The following is a 15,264-nucleotide window of genomic DNA, read 5'->3' as shown; positions in this document are numbered from 1 at the left end:
TATCAATTCCACCAATTATTCTAAATTAAAAAGAAATGAAATGAAATTGTGAAATTTTTATAGTAAATCGAATTGTATAATAAATTTAACCCCAAATTAAAATAAAATAATTGAATTGGCCAACAAACCTGGTAACAGAGATTTCATAGGTCTGAATGTGTGTCCCTCCATCAAGGTAAAGATTCTGTTACTAGCTGCTGTAATGGCTTCCATATATAGTGAACCTGGGGTGATGCAATCACCTACTTACATTGCACAATGTCAGCCAGGAGAGATACAAGATGGGAGGGAGTGCAGAGGATAGGGAGATTGGGAGCAGCACGGGGGGAGGGGGGAACAGGTCAGCACAAAGAATTGACAGAAAACAATTATAGATGTTCACAAACAGCAAGTCCAGTCCACTTCTTCATTCAATCCCAAAGGAGCCCACGTCTGCAGTTGGTGAATCCTCAGGAGCACTCTGCACATGTTCAGATTGGTAGTCTGTACAGTCTCAATAATGCAAAATTTTAGCTGTTTATCCGTATGTCCCAAGTCCCGAAAATGGTTCACTAATGGTGCAGAACGCTTATGCAATCTAATGCAGCTTCGGTGTTCCCCTATTCTGACTTTTACAGGTCTAGATGTTTGACCCAAATACAATTTACCACATGGACATTGGATACAGTAGATCACTCCTTTGCTTTGGCAGTTGCAAAACGTATTAATAAAAAAGGTTTTTGTTTTGGCAGTATTTTGAAATGACTTCTTAGCCTCAGCACAATTACACATAGAACATTTACCACAAGCAAAAAAACCTTTCGGAATCTGACTCCCCCTCATGCAGCTGGTGTCCTTCACTTCGGGGAGCCTGCTTCTAACCAGTGCATCCCTGAGATTCCTTGCTCTCCGGGTTGTGAACAGGGAAGGCTTCTGGCATCTAGGTATGTTTGATAAAAGGTGCCAATATTTGTTAATAATAGTCTTTACTGGTTTAAACGTGCTATTGTAAGTAAGAGGTATAATCATCCTATCTACTCTTTGATTGTGAGTAAAGATGTTCTGGGCATATTGTAAGCTCTGTAATAAGCTCTCTCTAGGTTTCTGTATGTGTAGCCCCTATTGGCAAGTTGGTTCATTAGAATGCCTGCCTGTCTCTTAAAATCATTTGCCTCACTGCAGTTTCTTCGTAATCGTAGTAGTTGTGAATAAGGTAGATTCTTTTTAATGTGGGCAGGGTGGAAATAGCAGAGAAACAAGAAACAAAAGGAGCAACTGGAAAGACTACAATATCCCCGAGGGTTGCAAGACTTAAACTGAAGAAAAAGGTGATAACAAAACACAAAAGAAAGATGGACGAAAGTAAAATTAAGATAATCTCAGTAAATGTTAATGGATTGAATGCACCTCAAAAATGAAGACGGGTTTTCCAACAATGAAAGAAGATGCAACTAGATATTATATGTCTTCAAGAGACTCATATAGAGGACTCTGAGCAAAAAATTTTGGAGAATAAAAAACTTGGGGGGGAAATTATATTTTCAGGCAAAGAAAAAAAAAGGAGAGAGGTAGTGACATATGTGAAAGAATACTTATATCCAAAACTAACATATAGCTCTAAAGATGGAAGAATATTGATAGTTCAAATACAAAGGTAAAACAACCCTAATTATAAATATATATGCATCTCATCAACACCAAGAAAAATATTACAAGTTACTTCAAGAATTTATCTCCAAACAAAGTTATGATGAAATCTGTCTAATTGGAGACTATAATGCTGTTTTTGACAGATATGTAGATAGAAAAACAAATACTGGAAAACAAAAACATGGTAATGAATTACCCAACACGTTTCTACAACTTGCAGAAGAATATAGCTATCGATGCTTGGAAGACCAGAAATCCAAAGAAACAAGACTACACTTCTTACTCAGCAAGACATAAGTCATGGTTCAGGACAGACATCTGTTGGATCTCGTCAACAACTATAAATGACATAATAGAATTTTTTTAATTTAGTTTTTATTTACATGGGATTTATATACTGCCCATGACCCCTAATGGGTCTCAGAGCGGTTTACAGCGAACTACTACGTAGTTAGTACCTAACTAGGGCCACAATTCTCTTGGGGAGGGGATATCCTACCAGCACCCATGCGGCATAGTCTTTCTTCCTTTCCGGCGGCCTCGTTGTTCTTTTTCCGGCAATCCGGATGGCTGGCGACCAAGTCCAAGCAGAAATCCTACCAGCAACATTTGCAGATCCTAACCCTCTTATATTGCAGGATGCTCCAAAGAAAAATAGATGGACTCTCAATAGGTTTTTATTAAAAAATACAGTTTGCAACAGAAACAAAAAAAGAATTTCAAATCTTCTTTGAACAAAACATCCAACCAGATGTATCTATTAGAACAGTATAGAATGCATTCAAGGCATATGCAGAGGATGGGTAATTAGAGAATTAGCTACCTAAAAAAAACAAAGAATGGAAAAGTTTAAACAAATTAAGGAACAAATTAAGAAACAAGAAAAAAATCTAAAACAAGACACTAGCAAACCAATTAAGAGGGAAGCTAAAACTTTTACAACATCAAATGAACTGTCTGCTGTCAGAAGAAATAGCCAAAAAAAATCATGTATGCCAAACAAAACATTTTTGAAAATGCTAACAAACCAACTAGGTGGCTAGCATATAAATGCTATAAATAAATATATAAATATATATTATATAAATATAAGGAAAGAAAAAGATAAAAAGAATATAAAATTATAAAAGGTACAGAAGAAATGAAAAGAGTATACCCAATGACACAAAGAAAATCATTGAGAATTTTTATAGAAAGATATCAAAAAGGAGAAGCTACAATAGAAAAGATTCATAACTTCCTGCAGGAACCAAACTCAATTAAATTTACAGAAGAACAAAAGGAAATTTTAAATGAACAAATAACTACGCATGAAATAACAGAGGCATTAAAGAAGCAACGGAAAGGAAAAACTCCAGGTTCAGATGGCTTGCCAGCAGAATTTTATCTTGTCTTTGAAGAACAGTTAATATTGCCACTAAAATAGATGGTAAAATACTGGGAACATGGAATGAGGCATTAATAACTTTGATACATAAAGAAAATTCAGATAAAAAAGAAATTAAAAATGATAGACCAATCTCATTATTAAATTTTTTGTTGTTCAGTCGCACAGTCGGGTTCGACTCTTCGCAACCCCATGGACCAGCTCCCGCCAGGCCCTCCTGTCTTCCGCTGTCCTCTGAAGTTTGCTCAATTTTGTGTTCGTTGCATCTATGACACTGTCTAACCATCTCATCCTTTGCCGTCCCCGTCTTCTCTGACCTTCAATCTTTCCCAGCATCAGGGTCTTCTCCAGTGAGTTCTCCCTTCTCATTTGGTGGCCAAAGTATTTGAGCTTCAGTTTCATTATCTGGCCTTCCAGGGAGCAGTCAGGGTTGATTTCATTTAGGATTGACTGATTTGATCTTCTTGCAGTCCAAGGGACTCTCAAGAGTCTTCTCCAGCACCATAGTTCAAAAGAGTCTATTCTTCGGCGCTCGGCCTTCCTTATAGTCCAACTCTCGCAGCCATACATGACTACTGGGAATACCATTGCTTTGACCATGCGGACTTTTGTTGGCAGGGTGATGTCTCTACTTTTTATCATGCTGTTTAGGTTCGCCATCGCTTTCCTCCCAAGGAGCAGGCGTCTTTTAATTTCATGAACATCCTTGTTGTACTCCTTTTCCTATGCTGAACCAATCAGTTGTTCCATATCCGGTTCTAACTGTTGCTTCTTGGCCCTTATACAGGTTTCTCAAGAGACATGTGAGGTGGTCTGGTACTCCCATCTCTTTAAGGACCTGCCATAGTTTGTTGTGATCCACACAGTCAATCAAAAGCTTTAGCATAGTGAAGCAGAAGTAGATGTTTTTCTGGTACTCTCTTGCTTTCTCCATAATCCAGCGAATGTTGGCAATTTGATCTCTAGTTCCTCTACCTCTTCGAAACCCAGCTTGTACTTCTGGCAGTTCTCTATCCATGTACTGTTGAAGCCTAGCTTGTAGGATCTTGAGCATGACCTTGCTAGCGTGTGATATGAGTGCAATTGTGCGATAGTTTGAATATTCCTTGGCATTGCCCTTCTTTGGGATTGGAATGTATACTGACCTTTCCAATCCTGTGGCCACTGTTGCGTTTTCCAAATTTGCTGGCAAATTGAGTGTAGCACTTTAACAGCATCATCTTCTAAGACTTTGAATAGCTCAGCTGGAATACCATCACCTCCACTAGCTTTAAAATCTATGCTTCTATTCTGGCAGCATGATTGAAAAAAAAAATTGGTACAGATAATCCATCAGGACCAAGCAGGGTTTTTTTACCAAGACGACTGCTCAGAAATAATGTAATGACAGTGTTAAATGTGATTGAATATTTTGAGAACAAATGGCTTTAATCTTTTTAGATGCTGAAAAAGCTTTTGACAGTGTCAGAGTTTTATGCTGGAACAGTTATTTACAATGTGGCACAGAATTCTTCACAATGATATAAGCAATTTATACTAAACAACAAGCGGGGATTCTTATTAACAGAGACTTATTACAATACATTGAAATACAAAAGGGAACTAGACAATGTTGTCCACTCTCACCATTATTATTTATATCTGTACTTGAAATACTCAACAATATGATCAGAGAGGACAGAACCATCAGAAGAGTTAAAATAAGAGGAGAAGAATATAAATTACAAGCATTTGCGAATGACTTGGTATTTATTCTAGAGAATCCATTGTATTCAATTACAAAGTTATTAACCACATCGTTAAATTATGGGAGGGTGTCTGGATTGAAGATTAATCTAAATAAGACGAAAATGTTAACAAAAATATGACTAAAGATCAAGTGAAACAATTGCAAGAGGAATCAGGATTTGAATAACAAAAAATGAAATATTTGGGAATAAAAATGACAAGCAGATGCAGCTCTTTGATGAAAGATAGTTATACAGAACTCATGACGGAAATTAAAAAGGACTTACAAAAATGGCAATATCTTTGATGGGTAGAGTAGCCACAATTAAGATGAATAGTCTTCCCAAGATGATCTTTTTATTTCAAACAATACCAATATTACGAAATCAACAGTACTTCAAAGGACTGGAGAAAGCCATATCACAATTTATATGGCAAAATAAAAAAACAAGAATAAAGATGAAAAGTTTACAAGATGCCACAGAAAGAGCTGGATTTGCTATACCAGATTTGCTTTTATATTATAGAGCGGCAGCATTGGTTTGGATAAAAGAGTGGATATTATTAGAAAATACTAGACTTTTAACTTTAGAGGAACATTATCTTTTATTGTGTTGGCACGCCCATATGTGGTATGGAAAATCAGATTCTCATAAATATTTTAAACAACACATGATTAGAAAATCCTTATTGAAGGTATGGGGAAATGTTAAAAAATTGTTTTGTACCAAGACACCCAAATGGGTCTCACCACTTGAAGGTTTTACAAATCCTAACCTTTTCCAAAAAAAGTGCTGTTGAGATGAAGATTTATTAGACGAGAAAAATGAATTAAAACCAACAGGAATATTTAAAGAACAAGAAATAAATATCGGTTGGTGGGCCGCCGCCCAAGGGGGAAGGAGAAAGTTTGGTGGGCCGAGCTCCGGCCTTGCTACCGCTGGAGGGGCGAGAAAGCTTGCCAGGCCGGTGAGGCCTCAGGCCGGCGAGGCCTTGCTGCCAGCGCTGCTGAGGGGGGAGGGGGGAGGGAGAAAGTTCGGCGGGCCGGTGATGCCTTGCCGGTGGTGCTGGGGGGGAGGAGGGAGAAGGCTTGGAGGGGTACGGACCTCGCCATGGGTGCCGGGGACGGGGGGGGGGAAGGGAAGAAGGTTCACTTGCTGCTGCTTCCTTCTTCTCCTGTGGAGCTTTTCCCTCCCCCCGCGAGTATCACGGGTCCCCCTTCTTGTACATTTCCTAACAGCAGCAAGGATATTGTATGCGAAATATTGGAGAAGAATGGAAGTACCTACAAAAGAATAAATTATAGCCAAAATATTGGAAACTGCTGAGATGGACAAATTGACTATGATATTAAGAGGAAATAATAAAGAAGACTTTGAAAACATTTGGTCAAGATTTTAAGATTGGATAGAAGAAAATAATAACTAAAATGCCTGGACCTCTAACCGAAACAAAAAGAATCAAGAAACTAAGAATTATAGATGTGACTATTAATAAAATATAATTGTATGGTGGGAAAAAATAAGAATTTCTAGAATATAATAAGATATCAAAAATAATGATTAAAATGACATAGCCAGAATCTCCCTTTTATGTGTATTTATGTATATTTTTTCTTTTTTTGTTTTGAGATTGGATTTATAACCCGCCCTTCACTCAGAGTCTCAGAGCGGTTTACAAATTCCTTTCCCTTCCCCTCCCCACAACAGACACCCTGTGAGGTAGGTGTGGCTGAGAGAGCTCTTTTCAGAACTGTCCTTGAGAGAACAGCCCTGACAGAACCATGGCTTTCCCAAGGTCATCCAGCAGCTGCAAGTGGAGGAGTGGGGGAATCAAACCTGGTTCTTCCAGATTAGAGTCCGTGCTCCTAACCACTACACTGAACTGGCGAAATTGAAACTTCCATATACCTGGGAAAGGTGTTCAGCTCTAGGAGATTTTTCACTGGTCGTCCTTGAACACTTTTATTGCATTTAAGCAAGGAGAATTAACCAGTTGAATTTATGCTGGGGATTGAACCTGGGACCTTCTGCATACCGAGCAGATGCTCTGCCAGTGAGCCACAGCCTCTTCTCTGTTCAATTGATCCATGGGTAGATCGATAGTGAGAGAAGTAGAAAACCCACAAAGTTTGAACAGGTCTTCAAAATCAATTCACTGAATAAATTCTGTGTTAATGGGAGGTCTCCCAAGCAGGAGAACAAACCCACGTTCCAAAGAAGTAAGATTTATTTCCAAAGCATGGTTAGTCATGAACATACAGAAATTGTCCAGAATGAATACAATACACAGGGGCAGTATAATATAGGAACTTCAAACTTGGTTAACCCAATGGGCTCAATTCCCTCGCAGGGGAGTTGATTAGAAAAGGCGCGATGCAGCCTGAGAACTCCAACGGCTCATATCATAAACACAAGGTCAGTTCACACGGGAATCTAATGAAGCAGAGCAAGAAGACATAACACTCCGTCATCCACCTGTAGGAGAAGCTTGGCAGTTACAGTTGCATACCAGAAGAGAATAACACGGGGAGGGAGGGAAGAGGGACACGTCCCCGAGAGATGGCAGCTCGCTGACAGTAATGTATACATTTACTGTGAATGTTGGGATTAAAAACAACATGATTAAGCTGCTATGTAAGTGGTACATTACTGTATTCCTGTGAATAGGTGTGGATATTCAATTCTGTATGTAGGTAAAGTCGAAGATGTAATATTCCAGTGGTCATCTTTCATATCTGGTAGAATGGCCCAGATGTCCAAGTGTACTGAGATAAAATATTTGAGGGTTTAAGGTCCTTGGTAAGCAAATACGTAAAGATCCAAGTTTTGCTGTTTGGGATCTTATCTATAGCAGTACCATGTACTTTCAGAATATTAATACTTAGTATGCTGGCAGCAGGCAGAATCCTAATTGCTCTATCCTGGAAAAAGAAACTCCCAGTTAGGTATGAATGGATGAGGACAATATGGTACATCAAGTTAATGCACAATATAAGAGCTATTAAGTATCTGCAATACAAGAATTTCTAGAGGAAAGAAGTCTTTCTAGAAAAACGACAGACATATATAAATGATTGGAATCAAGTTCATAAATTAACTAATGTACAGCAAGCCTTAAAAAGTTTAGCAGAATTTATACACACTTCTTTTTATCTGTCTTCATTGGAATATAGTAATGTTATTGTCCTTCCAAATGTTACAAAGTTTGTATCTCTTTTTGCAAACTAATTCAGAGTTCCATTGCTATATTTGCTGTGCCTGTTGCTGCAGATAGGGTGGCTTCTAAACCAGGGTGCCCATAAAGCTACAATTTACTTATAGCTCTAATTTAGCCTATAATCTGCTCTGTAGTGTTATAAAGTCCTCCCAGAGGCATCAGAGTTTTTGTTTTAATGTTTGGAGTTTGGCACTTAAATTCTCAGTCAGCTATTTCATATTCTCTTGCTTTTGCTCTTTTCCCGCTCCCCTATGTGACGTCTTTTGATTCCGCAATTGGAAAAAGACCCTTGTTTACGTTAAGTTTACCCTTGGGCTTACCCTTATCTGTCTTGTCCATTTCCTGCAAGTGTTGGAACCCCAGCCTGCAAAGGAACCCCAGCCTGCAAAGTTTGGATGATATATTAAAATTTAGCTATAGGTCTTCTGTGTCTACTCTGAAATATGTAAGTTTTGAAATTCATAATTTTAGACAATCTAAGATATAGCTAGAAATGAAGTACTTTCATTTCTTATGTCCACGCTTCACAAGTTTATATTAGTAGGTACTCTGTATGTCACCATAATTGTCTAGGTATTGTTCCTTTCTCTACGTAGCCAAACGGGGAAAGGCACAAGGTCTCTGGCTGGAAGCCAGAATCAGACAGTGCAGGAGCCTTGCTGCAAGGAGTTGTCTGTGATTGGATCAAGCTAGGGAGGAGAGCTGTAAACCATTGAAACCTAGAGCCCAGTTGAAGGTTTATCTATAATGTCACCCTTTGCTGTAGCCAGAGTTGTGTCCTGGATCCCACAGAGAGCTAGAGAGCGCTCTCTTCCTGCAAGAGGCTGTAATAGGAGATGCCTCAAGGTGCTAGGCTCCTCCACTTCATTCCAGGTTTGGCTCCAGTTTGCTGTTTTGTTTGTTCCTGGATAAGACTTTGAGGGTGCTGGGGGTTCGCTTCTGTTTTTTGAATGGGAGCCTGCTGTGTTATAGAAGATGGTGGGTCTTCTCCTGGAGGTTGGGGGGCACAGGGAACCTCTGGTATAATGGACCAATGGCTGCTCTTAAGCAGGCTTCCTCTTTCTCCCAAGTCAAGGTTGGACTGGGACAGGTTGTGAAAGGTATAGGTTCACATTAAGGCAAAACATAACTCCTAAAGACTCCTGCTGTTGCTTGAACTAGCATTTGTTGTTTTAATTATCATTTAGGCACAAATTCTGGTTTTGCTGTAATGGTAAATAAAAAAAAGATGTAGAAAATCATAGTTTAAAAAAACTAGAATATATGTGTATAAAAACCAAACAATAAAACACTTCATCCAAAAAAGAAAACACTTGTAATATATATCAAACAAAAACACTCATAATATTCGTCAAACATATCTGGCACCTTTAAAAACCAACAAAGTTTTATTCAAGGTATAAGCATTCGTGTGCATGCACACTTCTTCAGATACAATGAAATGGAAATTACCAGTCCATACATATAGGCAGAGGGCTAGCAGTAAATTAGTATACAGCATAATGAAGATGTTTAACAGATTCAATGGCCAAACAGGAAGAAAAAGCTTAGTTTATATGGTTACCTTTTGTTTGGGTATAATTTTGGGGGGAACATAGTGAAGGAAATAAATATGTCAAGATTGGAGATTGATAGGCAGATGCTGAGAGTAATTAACTGAGGCCCTGTCATTACGACCAATTCCTTTCCTCTCAAGCATAGAGACGACCTTAGCATCTTCTTTGAAGTGGGGCAATTGGCTGTGTAGGGTTATCTCCCCTGTCCCCAGATAAGAGAAATACATTCCAATCTACCATTCCAAATTCCAAATTTAGTTAGTTTCATTTCATTTTAGGTATATTGCCATGTCAGAGTTGAGGCAGGTAACCCAAAGAAAGCTTGGTAAAGAGCCAATAGAAGCCAGTTTGGGGGTGAGAGTATATTTTATGGGAGATGCCTGGCTGTTGCAGACCACATCTGCCTCCCTCCCTTTCCTGGCAATGTCTCAGTGTGTGAAGATCCTCCCCTTCCTCCCAACCTTAAGTGACATGTAATGGAGTGGCTGTACTGATGCAGCCCTCCCAGGAGGCAGGGTCTGGGATTCAGCAGGGCAGGTCACGGGCAAGGTTGCGGAGAGTAACCAGGGTCCAGTCCAAAAGTCAGGTTCCAGAGAGCAGGTATGCCAAGTCCAGTCTAGTGTCAAGGGATTCAGGCAGCAAGTCCAGTCCAGGGTCAGGGCTGATAGTCAGGTCCACTCCAAGGGTCAAGGCTCCAGTGCCCAGGTAGCAGCAAGGTCAGTGGTTCAGTAGCAATGTGTACTTGTTGCATGCACGGAACTGCTGTTTCTCCCAGATGATTTTATAGCCAAGTCCTAGCAAGCTACACTTGCAGCCAGTTCCTTGTCAGTGATCCTGAAACTACTCATCCATCTCATCAGTTAGCTGATAACAGGCCTTGAGTCTCCTGCTGCTTCTCCTTTCCTGCAACTCAGCTCACCTCTGACAGCATTGGCGCTGCTGGGCTCTGGGTGAGCTAGGTGGCTGGGAGTGGCTTCTGAAGCCTTGTTTACTGCTTCAGAGCTACAAGGTGTTGGCTCGGTTGAGGAAAGGATGAATATAGTCAGTTTTTCTACTCTTACAGTTGCTGTACGATATTGGGCAAAAGGAAGCAGGTCAAATGGAATGTGACTTAACTGGTTGACTTCTCAGAAGGGTGGAACAGAGTTTGTTACAGGTTTCTTACATACTTAGGATATATTAAAGCATAAAGATTCAGATTTCATTAGGGTTACTGTATAACCAGAAACGGACCCAAATGGATAATCAGATTTCTTAGTTTTGGCATGACCCAGATAGCCCAGGCAAGCCTGATCTTGTCAGATCATGGAAGCTAAGGGAGACGTCCTTGAAATACCAGCAGTTGGGAGGACGGGGGCAGGTTTTATTCAGCCACCTCTCTGAATATCCTCCAGGCCCCCAGTAGGGGTCAGTCACCAGAGGTCAGCGTGACTTCCAGGTGCAGACACAACGCGTGGGCACACACATAAAAATACCAAATTCCTTAATTTTTTCTGACTCTGTTGGTTTAGTTACCGTAAAAGAAACATCATCTACATATAAGCATATTTTTGATATTTGATTTCCAAAAGTAAGACACTGTGTGTATTTTTTTTATTATTCTAAATAGCATGTGAAGACTTTCCAGAGACAGCACCGTCCACAACCGCTCTTACTGATGGGTTGTCATTTATGAATGCAGCCCAGCTTTTAAGTTTACCACAAGATGAAATGCCTCTAGTACTCTTGCTAGACACTCCTGTTCCATCCTGTCCAAAGCCTGTTTGAGTATAAATATCAGCATCATTTTGTCTGTAGTATGAGATGCAGTTTGCTTTATAAATCAACAGCCTCTTAATATTAGCTGGCCCACTCCTTTTCCCAATAAAACCCTTTTGATTTTGGTCAATGTAGTTGATAATAATCTTGTTAACTATACACTTATTTTTAAATACATTTTGCATTTGACAGTATCCAAGCCACCCGCATCCTGCTGCTTTCTCAGAGACAGTTTGGGCTTTCCTCTACCTCATTGTAGGAGGAGGTGCTTCAGAAGAACCGGGGCCAAGGCGTGCCTGTTCAGAAACAGTGGCCTACAGCCTCTGAACGTTTAATGATCAGCCTCGACATCGATGGCAGCTTTTTTGTGGCAGGGCACACTCCTCATAAACTTCTAAGTAGTGTCAAGGGGGGCGCCCTAAACTAGATGGTTGAATTATGACTGGGGTGATGCTCGTCACTCTCTCACCTTGGCCTACCTTGTATGGTTGAATAGGCTTACTAGGCATACAGGCTTACATACTATACAGATCTCGAACTATTTTGAGAGAGTAAAACTTGTCATAAAATGTTTTTTAAAGGGGTTGAGGAAAAATGAGTGTAAGAAAATCTGTCCTTAAAAAGCTATGATATGTAGACTTTAATAAACAGCAATACCTCAAAGTCAGTAAAATATATAAAATGCTCCTTGGGCTGGAATAAAACAAAGGACCAAACATGTTTCAACAGCGTATTCATCAGTGTTCCATTATCACAAAATAACCGTACAACATATTCTAATGCAAGGAATCCTTTTTTAAATTTTTTACTTTAAAGTATTGCTGTTTGTTCTTTAAAACTTATGAATCTTTGCTTTTTGAAAATAGATTACTTGCACCCTTTTTTCCTCCACTTTTTTGTGAATGTCTTTTTTCTAGTTTTAGTGGGCTACAGATCTTTTCATTTTTCTTGTGTTTCACTCATTCCAAACGTGAAGCATTTCATATTCATAGGATTTTTTCTGGTTTCCCCCCCATTTTTTTCCTGTAAGAAATGTTGAAGAAAAGTCCTTGCAGGCGAGGGAACCTCCCCTCTCCCAAGCTCTATATGCAGTGTGCTGTTAAATACTCTAGCTCTGTGGCGGTGCCGACTTTAATAATTAATCTGTATGCTTCCAGCCCTCTGTTTGAAGAATCAAGCAGTCCCTCACACCATGCATTGACTACTTCTGTATTAACACATATGAAAGCCCTGCTGAATCTGTGGCGTTTCCTTTGGTGTTCTTTTGCATTTACAGCTAGATTTTGATCCTGGGTTTCTGCATTTTTATGCATAATTTTTTAACTGTCATCTTTTTAGGTACAGTAGTAGTACAGCCAGAGCCAGTGCTTAATGAAGACAAAGATGATTTTAAAGGACCTGAATTTAGAAACAGAAATACTTCTAGAGTGAAACCTGAAATTCCAAAAAAACGTGGAGGTAAATGCAACATACATGGTTATTTTATTTTTAGAAAGTATATATTACTTGTCTATTCCTAGAATGTGATTCTGTTACTCCGTTCATTAGGGACAGAATCATTCATCTGATTAATTTATTTACTGTTCCTTCTGCATTTCAGGGGCAGGACATATTTAGAAAATGCAGAATGGTGCAGACTCAGCGTGTAGGTTGAGATTTTCTTCCTCTGTCTTTTGTTATGTAATCTTTAGTTAGGAAGTCATAGAACCATAGAATCACAGAGTTGAAGGGGCCATACAGGCCATCCAGTCCAACCCCCTGTTCAATGCAGGATCAGCATAGAGCATCCCTGAGAAGTGTTTGTCCAGCCACTGCTTGAAGACTGCCAGGGAGGGGGACCTCCCCACCTCCCCAGGCAGCGGATTCCACTGTTGCACAACTTTTACTGTAAAAAAGCTTTTCTTAATATCCAGCCTGTACCTTTTCACCCTTTATTTAAACCCATTCTTGTGAGTCCTCTCCTCTGCTGCTAACAGGAACAGCCCCCTGTCCTCCTCTAAGAGACAACCCTTCAAATAGAGCAGTCATGTCCCCCCTCACCTCCTCTTCTACAGACTCAACATTCCCAAGTCCCTCAGCCTTTCCTCCTAGGGCTTGGTCTCCAGGCCCCAGATCATCCTCCTCTCTCTCCTCTACACCACTCCATTCTGTCTACATCCTTTTTGAAGGAGGCCTCCCACTGCACACAGTACTCCCGGCGTGTCCTGACCAGTGCAGTGTACACTGGGACTATGACATCTTGCATTGGCTTGTTTTGTTGCTGCATCACACTAGCTGCTCATTTTTAACTTTTAGTCCACCTGTACCCCAAGAACTTGCTCACACACACCGCTATCCAGATGTGTATCCCCCATCCAGTATGCATGTTCCTCTTTTTTGTTACCCAGATGTAGAACTCAGCACTTATCTTTGTTCAATCGCATCTTGTTCGCATCTGCCCACTTTTCCAGTGTGTTCAGATCCCCTTGAATTCTCTTTCTTCTGGTGTGTTCGCTGCTCCTCCCAATTCGGTGTCATCTGCACATTTAATAAGTAGCCTCTCCACACCCCCATCCAGATAATTTATAAAAATATTGAAAAGTACCAAGCTCAGAACCGAGCCCTGTGGCACCCCACTGAACACCTCCCTCCATTCAGATGAAATGCCATTAACAACTACTCTTTGAGTGCTGTTCTCCAACCAGTTCCCTATCCACCTAACCTAGAGTCCAGTCCATAGCCCTTTAGTTCACCCATCAGAACACCATGGGGAACCCTGTCAAAAGCTTTACTGAAATCCAGATAAACAACATCAATAGCATTCCCTTGATCCAGTAAGCTCATCATTTGATCAAAGAAGGAAATGAGGTTGGTCTGGCAGGACCAGTTGGAGTCAAATCCGTGCTGACTTCCCCAGATCACCAAGTTGTCCTTTAGATGCTGGCAAATCAGTCCCTTTAAAATCTGCTCCAGTATCTTCCCTGGGACAGAGGTAGGACTGACTGGCCTGTAGTTTCCTAGGTCATCCCTCCTCCCTTTTTTGAAAATTGGGATAACATCTGCTGTCCTCCAGTCTTGTGGCACGTCTCCTGACCTCCCAAGAGGTCTGGAAGATGATGGACAAAAGGCTCTGCAAGCTCTCCAGGACGTTTTTTAGCACTCTTGGGTGCACACCATCTGACCTCAGGGATTTGTACTCACTCAGTGCAGTTCTCAACTACCTCTCTGTCCATGTCAACCAGCAGTCTGGACGCCATGCATCACTTGGCAGTGGGTTCCAGGCAGGCATTTCTTCAATTAAATTACCATTATGGAATTCACTACCATAAGAAAGATTAGACAAAGTGGGGTATAGGTCTGTCAATAGTTATATGCTATGACAGCTGCAAAGAATGTCAGTTTGTAGAAACAGAACAAAATTTGAGTCCAGCTGCACATTTAATACCAACAAAGGGTATAAGCTTTGATGTGCATGCACACAAAAGCTTATACTCAGAATTAAACTTTGTTAGTCTTTAAGGTGCCACTGTGTTACTTCATACGAACCTCCTGAAAGTATTTAGCAATGTTAATGAGGGAAGGCCATTTCCTTGATGAGATTGTAAACTTCTCAGAGGCATCTGACTTGCTGCTGCTGGAAACAGAATTCTAAACAAGATGAACCGTTTTCTGAGGGCTGTTCTTGCGCAGCAGCATGTTGTGTATACATCTGAGAATGGATGAGTTTTCAGTCCCCCCCCCCCCCCCCGTGTAATAGTACCTGTGCTGTCTTATATAGTACAGCATTCTGTTTAGCACTAGCCAGATGCCTCTAGAAGGCCGACAAGTAAAGGATAGAAACATAACAATTCTCCCTGTTGTTATCTCCCCCCCCCCATGCTGATGTTTAGATGGTTACTGCCTCTGGACGTGGGGGTTCCAGCTAGACTTTGTAACTGATAACCATTGATGGTGCTGTTCTCCGTGAACTTTTATAATCTTCTAAAGCTGGCCAAGCTAGTGACCATC

The 15,264-nt window shown here is 40.4% G+C and overlaps 1 protein-coding gene across 2 annotated transcripts in view; it reads left to right on the top strand.

Moving 5' to 3' along the window:
* ATRX (alpha thalassemia/mental retardation syndrome X-linked) overlaps window positions 1-15,264 on the top strand; it is a 171,502-nt gene that overhangs the window by 41,429 nt on the left and 114,809 nt on the right. For both annotated transcript variants that reach the window (XM_015426440.1, XM_015426439.1), the window contains exon 6: window positions 12,616-12,735. In XM_015426440.1, coding sequence (XP_015281926.1) covers window positions 12,616-12,735 — 120 coding nt within the window. The remainder of the gene's footprint in view (window positions 1-12,615; window positions 12,736-15,264) is intronic.

This window comes from Gekko japonicus, unplaced genomic scaffold (assembly GCF_001447785.1).
Source record: "Gekko japonicus isolate JY-2015 unplaced genomic scaffold, Gekko_japonicus_V1.1 scaffold984, whole genome shotgun sequence".
In the NCBI taxonomy this organism is placed as follows: Eukaryota; Metazoa; Chordata; class Lepidosauria; order Squamata; family Gekkonidae; genus Gekko; species Gekko japonicus.
Note: the sequence above shows the minus strand (reverse complement) of the source record. Positions and strands in the feature narration are given on the sequence as shown.